Raw genomic sequence first — 14316 nt, forward strand, 5'->3', positions numbered from 1 at the left:
GAGGTCCCTGTGGGTCCCGGTCAAAAGTAGTGCACTATAAAGGGAATAGGGTGGCATTTGGGACGCAAGCTGTATCTAAACACACACTAATCAAGGGCTGTGTGGTTGGTGGAGCACTGTAGGGAGAGCAGGCTCGCTCTGTATGATGTCATGTATGAGGTTTCAGTCTCCTGGTATACTGGGGAAGGTAGCCGGTGAGAAGGGATAAGAGGACAAAGATCTGATTGGCATCATCATAATCATCATTACCATCACCACCACCATTATTATCATCATCATAAAGCAGAGGCAGTCACTAGCTGCATTTCTCTCTTATATTCAAGTCTAAAATTGTATATTAATGTGGCCCTGCATTCACTCATTTTTTCCCATTGGCTGCCTTACTTTGTGGCTAATATGCCCCCCCCCCCCCCCCCCCCCCCCACCCCCACCGACTACTTCGTCTACTCCGTCCCTTTCTCTCTCTCCCTCTCTGTACCGTGAGCGAGCAGGAGCCAGCCTTGAGGCATCCCGTTTCAACTCCTCAGCTTCCCGTAAGAGGGGTGGGGGGGGGGTATTTAAGAGCGCTAGGTAGGAGTGGGGTCTGACCGCAGAGTCTACTGTTTAAGAGAAAGGGAATTCTCCCTCCGTCTCTCTTTCACTCAGTCCCTAGATCTCCTGGCTGCTCTCTCTCTCTCTCTCTCTCTCTCTCTCTCTCTCTCTCTCACTGGCTACAGCATCAGCAGGCTGGCTCTCTAGGTGGCAGGAATAGAGTGACTGAGAGAAAGAGAGGAAAATGACATAACTGTCATTGCTTTAGAAGGCAAAGACAGACCCACAAGAACATTTGTTTTATTTGAGCCCAACTCTACTACATTGATTTAGCTCCAGTGGAGAGATTCTGTGAATTCAGTAGAAGGTAAGCTGCTCCTGTCTTTACCTGGCTGCAACACTTTGATGCTCTGTTCGAAATAGAATGAGTGCGTATGTCTAGGTTTTGTGTAATCAGATCATTTAAGACTATTGTTAGTGTGACTGTGACTGTGGATTTGTATTCAAATTAGAGAAATATCAACTTGGAAAATACAATCAATTTCATGATTTTGGTTTCTAAATTTTCACAGGAAATGGCGTCTTTATTGCAAAATATGTAGATATCAATGTATATTCTATAGATACATCAGAGAAATTGCTGTTTATTGTCGTAGCAACATATTTTGAAATAGTAAACTGTGTATTGTAATTAGATAGATTTCATCAATCGAAGTGGGATCTTTTATTGTTTACCTTAGGCTTTGTTCCATCATTACAGACAGTAAATTGACTTTACATGTTCAAAGGTGCCCATTACAGTTCATGAAGGATGTTGTTCACCACATTTTTGACATGCTTCTACTATTTAGCTCTTACCTAATCTCCTCCACCATCCGGCTCTCTCTCTCTCTAGAGCCTGAGGATGAGGTTAGCTCTTACCTGAACAGAGGAAAATGTGTAAATTGAGGGATCCAAGACATCAGCTAACTACTGAATAATTCTGCAAGGTGTTGTGTTCAGTTACGGTCGGCTCGGTTGTGTTAGGAGTACAGATAGGGGTATGGTTGTTTCCGTGGGTGCTGCCTGCTGCAGCCTGCCAGATCTGAGTCTGTCCGACCCTCGGTAAATCTACTAAATGTGTGCCAGCAGACAGCAGGCTTCTGTAGCCCGGAAGACAGACAGATGCTGTGCATTTGAGTTGCTCTCTCTACTCTCGCCCTGTTCTCTCTACTCTCTCTGCTCTCTCTGCTCTCTTTGCTTTCTCTGCTCTCTCCCTGTTCTCTCTGCTATCTCTACTCTTTCTGCTCTCTCTATTCTATCTACTCTTTCTCCTCTCTCCAGGTTCTCTCACTGTACGGTCGGTACGCAGTACTAGCTGGCAGCTCTGCCGACTCCCTCCCTCCCTCTAGCCTATAGCAATGTACTGTTCACGCTGTTCAGCATGTGTGTGTGTGCGTGTGTGCACGTGGTCCTCACTCCTCACAGATGTCAAATATATCAGCACGCTCAGAGAGAGAAATTAGGGATGTAAGGAGCTTATTGGGGGGTTTGTCGATAACGTCCCACAAAGAGATTACACCCCTGTGACTGTGATGACTGAGAGTGGAGGAGAGGATGGGTATGGAGTTGTGTTTGTGTGTATGTGCGTGCGTGCGTGTGTGTGTGTGAGTGTGTGTGTGTGTGTGTGTGTACGCTGTGTGTGGAGATATTTGTGTGGTGTGCTCTGTGTATTTTGAGGCGCTGTGTGTGTATATGTATGGAGATGTGGGGTGCAGTGAAGGAGGAGACTCCCAGGATACCAGGGTTGTGTCTGTTGGATGGTAATTGCGAAATTAGGGGGAGATACAATGTAATACTTACACCTCATCTAATCTTTTAAACATTGTTGGGTAAATAACGGTTGAAGCAGGCTCAACCCATGCAACACAATGATATTCAGTGCCTAATTGGCTGACATTGAACTTTTTCCACACACGATTCCAATGCTTGTGGGATTATTTTTGACATGAGTTATCTTGGTTTATTTGTGTAGGTTTTATTCTATCGCCGTGAGCTAAGACATATGACGCTTCAATGTAGGTTTTCCTCTGTCAACCATTTTCTCATATACTTGACTTGTGTACAGCCAGTGTCAGATTGGTGGTGTTTTAGTGCCGGTGGTTGCCTTCGGTGGTTGCTCAGGCTTGGGGTAGGAATGTTTGATGACCCTATTGCCATGTGCAGAGGGAGGATCCATTGACAGTGACACCCAGTGCCAGAGATGAGTGGGGAAATGTCCTTTGTTTGGACAGCTGTATCCTCTAACACCCCACGCTTGATAATCAACGCACTTGGAGAAATGAACTGTTTTTACATGTGTATTCATAATGACCTGAAGAGGTTTGTCTGTACACGCCCACGAGGAGAGGGAAGGATAGCAAATTAGTTGAATTTGGATGATTCTCAGGACCAAATGGTGATTTTTTTTTTTTTGCTGGACCAAACAACTGCAACCACCCCCCCCCCTTCCCTTCCGTCTCTCTCTCTCTCTCTCTCTCTCTCTCTCCCTCTCTCTCTCTCCCTCTCTCGCTCTGTGTCTCTTTGCACAGTCATTGCTCTCACTGACCGTATGACATTTCAAATTTCTGCATGTCTCATTGATTGAATTGAATGATGTTAAGTAATTGACTAGATAATAAACCTGCTGCGGTTCATTTAGACTATTCCAGGTTGGTAGATGTGTGTTGCTATTTCTGATAAGGAAGTCGTGCATATCACCTTGTATATCCCAGCCGCTGGCAGTAGGGCATGTCTGTCTGCCAGATGTTAGCTACAACACAGAGATTTAATCAGATCCTAGTACCTGGGAACACATAGCCCACAATGTGGAGCTTGACTGCAAGACCAAAACCTTTCTGGAGTGAAGAAGTAATTGTTTGTGCTTGTAGTAGTTTGAGATCCTGTGACTCATGAAAACCCACCATTGACAATGAATGAATACCATCAATCTACCTCTTTGAGAGGACCTATTTGCTTCATGTACACACAGACTAAGCCTTCGATCCAGTAAATTGACCTCTGTAGTATCATGCTTTGTATTTGTGCTTTGTGCTTTCATGTTATATTTGCTGAACACATTTGAGAGTGACACATACGCATGTATTAAGCCTTATAAAAGGCCTCTTTCCTATGTCACTCCCAGAATTGGCCCCTGATGGTGACGGCCCCTCTGAGACAAAAAGCTCCCGACAGATTAGTCATCACCACGGGAACAAAGACACAAAGATTGTCTCAAAAGAATCCAATGTCTTAAAGTGCAGAAATCGCAGATGGTTTTTAATGCTCCTCTGATGCTAATGTGTGAGCTGAGTAGACGGGAAGCACTGGCAGCCGGTTTGTGCGTCCCACATGACACCCTATTCCCTAAATAGTGCACTACTGTTGACCAGAGCCCTGGGACACAGCCTGCCTGTGTTCCGGGGCCTCTGTGTTACCAACATAGTCACTGCATTGGAGGCGTCCAAGAGATGAACACGTGTGGCTAATAACACGGCTGTGACTCTTTGCCTTCACCAGTGACCCCACAAATTGGAATGCACCCACCATAGCATAATGTTCCCAGGGTGGGGTTATATAGCTCATACAAGTGTGTGAATGGACGGTAGTACTTCCCATTAGGACACGCGACACACTTTCAGCCCTTATCGACATGCCGACAAGGACAAACAGATGTCCTCATATCACAGCCAACATTCCTGCCTTGATTTCCGAGTGGGAAAACCTCTCCTTCCTGTTAGAGAATAGGGTGGGAGAAAGTCACAAAGCCTGTCAATGCTGTGAAGAATCTCCCTCTTTTCAGTCCAGAAAAGTCCTTATCCTTGAATAACCTGAACATCCTTTCGATTCATTTGCAAGTGAATGAAGAGAGCATCATTTTTATTACTCTATACCTTTTCATCAAGTTGTCTGCTGTACATTGTCAACACGTTTGCCATATTGGAAATACTGGACTGCTGCCAGTGCAGCTTGCGAGGGAGGAACTAGGACCAAGGACAGAGGAAGTTGTCCTCTCCTCTGTCTGAATGTACTACGACAGTGCAAAGTCAGGGAGCAGCACCACGAGACGCTCCCCAGACGACATGGGGCTCCCTCTCCAGGAAAGGGAATTCTCTGTCCACAGTTGATAGATAGTTTCCTCTCCCAAGTAAACATGAGCACCCAGATTGTTCTTGCCTTGTGCCTACCACAGTCCAGGAAGTAGAAGGTTATTGGTCTATAAAGCCACTAAAGAGCCTAGCTGAGGCATCTTCTGTCTTCATGTCTGTGAAGGAATTGGATCATGCTGTCCGATTCTTTTTCCCTTCACTTGTGTGTGATCCTAGTGTCACTTTTGTATGTGTAGGCATTAAGTAATACATCACTCTCTAGAGGTAACTATTATGAAGCCCACACAGCTCCTAGCTCTCTTGTTATAGTACTGCAATCAGATCTCGGTCGAGTTCGTCTTGCAGCTAGATTTGGTGACCTGAGACGGAAGGTGTCGGTTACTTGGAAAGTTTATCAGCCAGCCTCAATAAGATACCTTTTCACCACATTACGACATAGTTGGAATACAGTTCAACACAAGCAGATTTGATTGGAATTGCTCAAACTAAGGGAAAGGAAGTGGGAGAAATGAATGGAGGGTTAGGTTGTTAAGACCGTCTAGAAAAAATGAGTGATTAGATGTTCTGTAAAGGCAGCAGATGAGGTTAGACTAATAAACAGGAGGTCAACAGTCCTCAACATGTAAAAAAGAGCTCATGAACAATGACTAGTATCTATCCTCTCCAGCTGGACTGGGCTATAAGAGTAGCGTGAGACGGACCTACTGTACGTTGGGCCATGAAGCAGTGAAGAATATTGATGGGCTCACTGTCCAGAGATGAGTGAAATCTTGACATCATAAAATGGAATTGAGTCTTCAGATATCTGCCCAGGCATTCCCCTCCCATGTGCATTCACAGTATCATACTTTGTCTTTGTATCTCAATGTCAGATTTGGAAATGGCTTTTCTGTTAAATGAATGTGTGTTTATTTTTGTAACAGTCAGATAAGGTAGGAGGGCTCCAGGGCAACCTTGTGGTTCCGTCAGGGTGATACTGTTCACCCTTGGCAAACTGATCTCACTGCAGTGTATTGGCTCCGTCCCAAATGGCACCATATTCCCTATGTAGTGCAGTGCTTTTGACCGGGTCCCATAGGGCTCTTGTCAAAGTAGTGGACTATATAGGGAATAGGGTGCCATTTGGGACCTAGCACAGTGCTGCGAGATAAGTGTTTGTGCTGGTATCACAGTCCTCCACCCCCGGCCTGTCTTATCAGACGTGAACACACCAACCCCCCACTCCCGCGCTATGTGTGCCATCAGATACACCAGGGTCATGGAGGACCAATAACATGGGCCTTAATTTATATGAAACCAAACCAATTCATCCCAAGAAAAAAACCAGACCATATTTCGATTTAATTTTCATTTTGTGTAATTTTATGCTTTTCCCATAAGAGGGAAATTGATAAGCTATATGCCAAGAGGGGAAGTAATCAAAACATTGCAACACATAATTGATTTCATATTCTCGCTTCTTGGAGTGTTTTCCCCTTAGTTTTGAAAGCCAGCATATTAAAAGAGAGTCGCCTACAATTTAAAGTTTCTTAAAGTTAATCTTTTGGGATTTAATTGCATTTCTGCAATTAATTCAACTAAAGTTGTCACCATGTAAATTTACACAATATGGAAATACTGTGACTTGTCCAACAGCCAGACATGATAACCAGCCAGGGTCCGTTTCTGTGTTGTGACCCACCGGGCCTTTCATCTGTACAAATGGAAGTGTATTGTGTGTTTATTATGACTGTTCAAAACAATCCAATCAGTGAACCCAAACCTGACCTGCCACGACCGACTGCCCTTTTATTAAGGGTGTCCAGGCCAGACAAAATAAATGGCTAAGGGGCGTCGGCGTCCAGTCGTCCACTAGCAGACTAGACTAAGAGGGCTTGTTTGGAGGCAGTGGACTGTGTTGCAGGGTGCGTCCCAAAGGGCACCCTATTCCCTATGCAGTACACTACTTTTGACCAACTCCAATAGGGCTCCGTTTAAAACTAGAGCACTATATAGGGAATTGGGTGCCGTTTGAGGCTCCTATAGGGTTGTAGGTCATGAGCACAGTCAGTCCCGTCAGTTAGCCTCATCCCTCTAAGGCAAGTGGGGGCAAAGTACGGCACTTTAATCCAGCATGCAAGACATTTACAAAAAAAGAAAGAAAAACAAATGTTATACCTCTTTTCTCCCAATTTCATGGTAACCAATTGGTAGTTATAGTCTTGTCCCACCGCTGCAACTCCCGTACGGACTCGGGAGAGGCGGTCGATAGCAGTGCGTCCTCCGAAAAACGACCCAGCCAAGCCGCACTGCTTTTTGACACAATGCCCACTTAACCCGGAAGCCAACTGCACCAATGTGTTGGAAGAAACACCGTACACCTGGCAACCGTGTCAACGCCTGGCCCGCCACAGGAGTCACTAGAGCGCGATGGGACAAGGAAATCTCAGCCTGCCAAACCCTCTCCTAACCCGGACGATGCTGGGCCAATTGTGCGCCGCCTCATGGGTCTCCCAGTCACTACCAGCTGTGACCCCGCCTGGGATTGAACCCAGGTCTGTGATGCAGTGCCTTAGACCACTGCACCACTCGGGAAGCCCTGGCAAATTGATTTTAACAAACAATTGGTCCCCCCAAAAATGCGTCCCTCCGTTGAATTTCAAAATCTCGAGTGAAAAAGTTTGCCCAGCCCTGCTCTACAGTATGCGGTGCCTTCCTCCCCTCCCCTTGGACAGATAAGATGAGATTGATTGACTGCTTCATCCTCTGTGTTATCAAATATGAATTCCTGGGGCATCCTGAACCCTGTGCAATATCAGCACCGGTCGTGCACTGTATGATAGGTTGAGACAGAGAGGACATAGTCTTCCATTGTTGCAAGGTGATAACTTTAAAAACCCATTTTGAGGAGCAGCAACATTGCAACAGAGGGCTGAATTTTACAATCGATCCCATGTCTCTCTCTTTGCAGTCAATCCATGTTATGAGTTGTCCTGGAAATACATTTTTGTGTTTGATGATTATAACTCGCAGCCATAGTGCTGTCCTCAGCTACTCTCTCGCTCTCTCTCGCTCTCTCTCACTCTGATTGTGACCTTGGTGGGGATTGAAACAAATCAATACTTTAACTGCTCCAGAAGAGGACATAAGTAGAACCCCTTTCAACTTGCAGGCGTTTCATTATGATTTATGTACATATAAATCATTTCAATATCAGCCAGTAGGACTGCCTCATTGAGGAGCTTCTCTTCAGAGATGAATCTTGACATGAGAGAGTAGCTTATTAGCCGATTTATTCTTGGCTTTGCAATGAATGGATGCTCTTCGTATGGCAGTGTGGCATGTTTTATTTTTGTTTGACGGAGCAACATTTCCTGGTCATTGAGCCTGGTCCATCCACCCAGACATTTTGTATGGCGTCTCTCAAGGTGAAAAGATCCTCCAGACAATAACTTTTCATTCATCTCCTCACGAGCGACCCAGATTAAGGAATAGTGTGTGGCAAAGAAGGAAAGCTCGTTGTTGTCATGGTTGACCTACAAAACGAGGCAAGCTTGATGATTTCCACAGAAATGAAAAGAAAAGCATGCTTTTCCACATTCCCCTGTTTAACATACTGGTGATGTTACAGTCTGGGGAGTTGGTCGGTTGAAGAAGTCATTGAATATTTACAGTTTTTACACATCAAGTGGGCCAATCTGCTTCAATATTCAGTTTGTTTGTTGTGGAGTTTATCTTACTGATACTAGATAGTAGTACGCTCCAGCCATGTGAACGCTTCCCATATATTCCACAGGCATATCTTCTATTTATCATTAGCAAACTATTATGATCTGTATTAGCTTGCATTTAAGTCATAGAACACGTGCCTGCTGTGCAGAAGGATGGTTGCCTTCCTTCCTGCTCTATTGATAGCCAGCATCTTTCACCAAACGGGCTACACAGTGACAGCCTGCACTGTGCATGGTGAACAGTGGTGTTTTCTGGTGATTTATCTTGGCTGCACCATATGGCACAGTGGGTATTAGTAAAGGTAGACTACAGTGATGATTAAGTTTGCCAGCATGGGGGACAGGCTGGGCTGAGTTTGAAAGAAATCCTGGCTTCTGAATTGAATTCAAAATTCGAAACTTCCAGTGTCTGCAGGGCCGGCCCTGGGCATATTATTTTGGGGGAACTCAGTCAGGGTCTCAACTTACTTTCTCTCTGTCCCATGGCAAAACGAGAGTAGAATTGCATGAAATTAGTTATAAAATTGCTAAATGTTATTTCCTTCCCATAGCAAAATGGGGGGGGGGGGCTCCCAACCAAATCTCACCTAGGGCCCCCAAAAGGCTAGGTCCGGCCCTGAGTGTCTGAAAGACGGGAGAAGGAAAGAAAAAAGGACATGGTACCACTGGAAAAACAATCATTGACAAAATATTTCTGTGTTTATTTCCCCTGAAACTAGAGGTGAATGTGAGAAATGGTAGCAGCGATGCTAAGCGATTGAACATTTACAGTGCAAATCTTAACACAAGTCAAAACTTGGGCCTATTCCCTATATAGTGCACTTCTTTTGACCTGAGGCCCTGGTCAAAAGTAGCGCACTATAAAGGGAATAGAGTGCCATTTGGAATGAAATCAAATATTGGTATACACCACTGTAGCTTATATGGATTTAAATGGGCTGTAGAAGTGTCCGGGTTTTCCCTCTTGCTAACTCCCTATATTCCACCCTGATCCTCTTCCATCTGCTTTGTGTTAAATAAGTGCATTCACTTGATTTACTGAAGGATTAAGATCCTCCAAGACTCCAAATGCAACACACAGCGGAGAGACGAAAGGAGTATTTATCAGAGAAAGAAAGAGCGTTTGGTACTGTAATGGTAAGGGGGGGGGGCTTCGCTTGCATTGTTTGGAGATGGATAACACAGCGCCATGGTTTTTACATTACACTAATGAGAAAGTCAGGAAGGTACCGTATGGGAAGGAGAAGTACCGAACCTGCATGTTTCCATCACAGCTGTCGCGATTTATTTTTCATACGGTATGATTCTACTCGCACGACAACTGTGGATGGAAACGTGGTTTATATAGAGGAAATAACGCCGCGTTACAAAAGAGTAGGCTTTCATCTCTGCAGGGTCTCAATTCTGTCTCATACAGTCTCTTCTTTTCCATGCAACATGAAGAAGCGTGCTTATTGTATTCACACCCACATGGCAAAACCGTTCATCAGTTTGATATGGATTTCTAGATTCTGGTCATGTAGATTTGTGCAGGATCATCCTGATTTGATCAGTCAAAATCATGTCAATTTAGTGAGCACTGTCACTCACACTTGACACTATTTCTTATAACTGTAATCCCCGTCATCAATACTGTAGGATCAGAGACCAATGCTGACTTCATTGTTTTGCAATTTACTGTGTCTCATTCATTTATCTAACCAATCCAAACTTTTGCATATGTATGTTGGGGGAAACCTTGTTCTATAATCTATGACAGGCATTATTGTTGCCTCAGAGGAACGGTATATACAGCAGCATTTTAAATTAGAATTCGTTTTGAATTAGAAGCTTAGGAAGAGGGGACTTTGTTTGAAACCATTCCCAGCAATCCTCTGTGTGGTGGATATAAAACTGAAGTGTTGCCGGCACAGCAGCACTCTTACAATACTGGGCTAATTTAGATCACTTGCACTAAATATGTGTGCCAGCCAGCAGGTTCTTGTTCCCCTGGTAAAATCCCCCACACATTGGCCACATGGCAGCCAACTGGCTTTGTTGCCGTCTGAGAAGCTAACAATAGAGTAAAATAAAAGTGAGAGAATTAGAAAGTAGCAGCAGTCAAATTGTGTCAAGTCCGAGTGAGTGTGCCAGCAACCGACTGCATTAGCATAGTGCCATAGCCACAGGGGTCTGCTGACGGAAGTCCAGGAGGGGAGGTTGTTTTCTCTGTTCCCATGGTGGAAAAAAGGCTAGAACTGTCCGGTGTATTTCAATGATCATCTAATAATAACCGTTGCAGCATATCAAATTATGGTTGCAAGTAGTTGATATATTAGACTACTGTCTATGGATATTTGAGAAATACAAGTTTGGTTCCTTTCCACTTGTTTCGCCAAAGCCACAGATTTGCTAAATAATGCCTCGCACAAAGACTAGTTTGCTCTCTCAGAGAGGGTTGGTTCCCTAAGTGTTCCATGTGGAGAGAAGCCAGCCAGCCTCCAAAGTGAGAAAGCCAACCATCCGCCCAGAACTAAAGCCCTAGCAGCAACTCAAAGCAATTTTCTGGCTATTTTGTTGATTTAATCCCTGGTTTGCGATGCTCAGGCACAGCGGAGCAAGTGTGTGTGGTGTGTGTGTGTGTGTGTGTGTGTGTGTGTGTGTATGTGTGTGTGTGTGTGTGTGTGTGTGTGCGCGTGCGTGCGTGCGTGCGTGCGTGTGTGTGTGTGTGCCTGCGTGTATGCCTGTGAGGGGGGGGTAGCTTTTTCGTGCCCCCGAGGGCCCAGATCTCAGCGCTCCCATCAGCAGGCTACATTAGTGCTCTTACTGTGCGTCCATCACGGAGGCACTCATCCCTGTCTGTCTAATCAGGGGCTGGCTGCTGAAGCTGAGATCAGGCGTGGGATCCCGTTCGCTCTATCCCTGGGACTGGAGCTCATCTGTCAGACAGCCTAATCAGATGTCAGCGCAGGTTCAGGAGACTGAGCAGAGAGCAGCAGAGCAGTGGCTCCTCACATCACAGGAGCTACTGCTCATGACCTCCCTGTGCCAGTGGCTGTCTTGGCTGTCAGGCTCCCGCTCTCTGTGTGTAGAGAAGATTTATGATTCGCTGCACACCGTTAGTATATTCTGTGTCACTCTGACCCTGTCTACGGCAAGGCGGTAACCCCCTTTTCATCACCCCACGATAATGGAACTCCCTCCATTATATATCCATGGCTGAGTCCGAAAGGGCACCCTATTCCCTATACAGTGCACTACTTTTGACCAGATCAGAAGAAGTGCACTATACAGGGAATAGGGTGCCCTTTGGGACGTACCCGTATGGAACATGTCTAGGGGCTCATGTCTAGTTAATGTTGAATTGGTGTTGAGTTGCAACAATTGTCTTATTTTGGAACATATGGAGAACATTTTATTTTGACTGCTGAAAGCAATCCTACTTTTATCTGTTCTTACTGAAGGTGAGAAACACCAAATAGATGGTGTCAGCATTTTGATGGTGGCAGCGTAGCCTAGTGGTAAGAGTGTTGGACTCGTAACCGAAAGGTTGCAAGTTCAAATCCACAAGCTGACACGGTACAAATCTGTTGTTCTGCCCCTGAACAAGGCAGTTAACCCACTGTTCCTAGGCTGTCATTGAATATAATAATTTGTTCTTAACTGACTTGCCTAGTTAAATAAAGGTCATTTAAAAATAAAAAGCTACTGTGTAATTATCTAGGGGGAAACACCTCTTTTTTGAAGGCAGGAAATCCATTGTTTAATGTGTATTTACCCTCCCCCTTATACTGACCAATAATGAGAAGGTAAAAAAACGTGTTGAATTGTATGTCACTCTTAACTTACACAAAGTTACTTAATAGTTAATTCATTCCTGATTGTTCAGCATTGTCTTAACAAACCCCTTCCACATGTCCAGATTTGTTCTGTTGTTGATAAAGAACATGTAATGTACGCTCCACGTTCAAGCTCTGTTGCCCACAGAGGGGCATATTTTCACTAACATGTATTTTTTATGTAACAACAAGATCAAAGGACAGACCACAAGGTTTTACTGCCAGCCTCCAAACCATAACTCAATCTCAGCACATTTTCCAGCAGACCGTTACTCTTAAAAGAAGCAACATGTCTCGGGAGCCTAGAGAAACAGCCCAGTAACTTTTGGTGTGGAAAGAATCATGTTACCAAATTGAACTGAATGTTCGTCTGGAGAGCATCCCAAATGGCACCCTATTCCCTTTACAGTGCATTACTTTCAACCACTACCACTACAAAAGCAATGCGCTATAAAGGGAATAGGGTGCCATTTGGGATGCAAGCCCTGAACACCCGGGCCAACCCTGCGCGGTGTGCTGCAAGGCTAGCCGGAACCCTGCAGATGGTCTCCCCCTCACCGGTTTTAATCTGTCAGCTTGGGTTGTGGTCTGGGGCGTCGGGAAGGGGAGGGAGAAGGTTAGTTCCATTTTCCCCACATGCAGGTGTTGCCTGCTGTTCATGGCAGCCTGTCATGAGAAACCCGGACAGAGAATAAAATCCCGCAGCACTCAAGGTCACAACTCGCCACCCCTGCAGTAATTGCCCCTGCAGTGTTGGTCCTCAGAGAAAATGTCTGTCTCCTCCACTGTGAGCAGGGGGGTTGAGATGGGGTGTGGGCAGGCAAGGAGATAACTAGGCAGAAAGGCAGGGCAGACAGACAGGCAGACAGACAGACAGACAGCAACAGGATCATGTATTGGAGGAGGTATACTGTTAAATGAGACTGTGGAATGTTAATTGCTTTTAGTAGGATACTTTGACATTTCACTGTAGCCACATGATCTGAAGTGAATCAGGCTGTTGTGTGTTGGTCCCTGTCAGATCCATACTGGCTAGTAAGGGCAAACTAGAAATGTCAAGATGAACAATGAGTTTCATAACTTGAGAATTGAGAGTGGGTTGAGAGTGTGCATTCAATATTTTATAAATAGATAAAGTAGCTACTGTTCTCCAATCTTTCTCCTATTATTTTCCCTACTTTCTCTTACATACAGTTTATCTGAACCTTCGGCTTCGATTCACACCAGGCTTTCTTTTTTTCTTTGATTCTAGGATACAAGGGCATATTCGCCATCTCACAGATAGAACGACTCCATTCTCCTGACAAATCACAAGCTCTCCCAGCAGGACTTGACAGGACCTGGTCATCATGGTGATGAAAGACCTGCTCCTAGGCTGTGTGACCGTGACCGTGTTGCTCCAGCTCTCCAGCGCTGGCCTGGTCAAGAAGATCATCCGCCACCGCAGAGAGACCCTGAGAGACCCCTCTGAGAACATGACCCTGCCCCACCCTGACCAACCAGTGGTCTTCAACCACATCTACAACATCAATGTCCCCTCCAGCTCCCTGTGTTCCGTAGACGTGGAGAGCCCCGGAGGAACCGAGATCAAGCCCAAAGGAAGTCCAGTCCAGTCGGACATGCAGACCACAGAGCACCTGGAGCACACGGTGGACGGGGAGAACCAGATCGTGTTCACCCACCGCATCAACATTCCCAAGCAGGCGTGCGGCTGTGACAACCCCATGCACGACATGAAGGACATCCTGAGCAGGTTGGAGATGCTGGAGTCTGAGCTGTCCATCCTCAGAGAACAGTGTGGCAGTGGAACCAGCTGCTGTGGAGCTCAGATTACAGGTACAGTATAGTACAGTTGGTCTACAGACACTCTAGGCCAGTGTTTCCCAATCTTGGTCCTGACACACCTGATTCAACGAAAGGTTTGATAATGAGTTGATTAATTGAATAACATATGTTAGTGCTATGACAAAAACAAAAGGACCAGGATGTGGAAACACTGCTCTCGGGGCAGTTAGTTGTAGTTTCTATTTAGATAACATTTTTAGATTGGTCTTAATTCTTCTAAAGATCAATAACCCCTAATCAGACTTGTCTTTGTCTTTTTGCATAATATTTGTGGTAGAACCTTTA

The 14316-nt window shown here is 45.2% G+C and overlaps 1 protein-coding gene across 4 annotated transcripts in view; it reads left to right on the top strand.

Annotated features, from left to right (window-relative positions):
* The first annotated feature begins 502 nt into the window (after window positions 1-502).
* Window positions 503-14316, top strand: part of tncb (tenascin Cb) — a 50891-nt gene continuing 37077 nt past the window's right edge. For 3 of the 4 annotated variants that reach the window (XM_064971611.1, XM_064971626.1, XM_064971632.1), the window contains exons 1-2: window positions 571-898; window positions 13439-14022. In XM_064971611.1, coding sequence (XP_064827683.1) covers window positions 13536-14022 — 487 coding nt within the window. In that variant the 5' untranslated portion in view covers window positions 571-898; window positions 13439-13535. Of the gene's footprint in view, window positions 534-570; window positions 899-13438; window positions 14023-14316 lie in introns of those variants that run through there. The other variant, XM_064971619.1, reaches the window with a different exon arrangement.

The sequence above is a fragment of the Oncorhynchus masou genome, chromosome 1 (assembly GCF_036934945.1).
Source record: "Oncorhynchus masou masou isolate Uvic2021 chromosome 1, UVic_Omas_1.1, whole genome shotgun sequence".
NCBI lineage: Eukaryota > Metazoa > Chordata > Actinopteri > Salmoniformes > Salmonidae > Oncorhynchus > Oncorhynchus masou.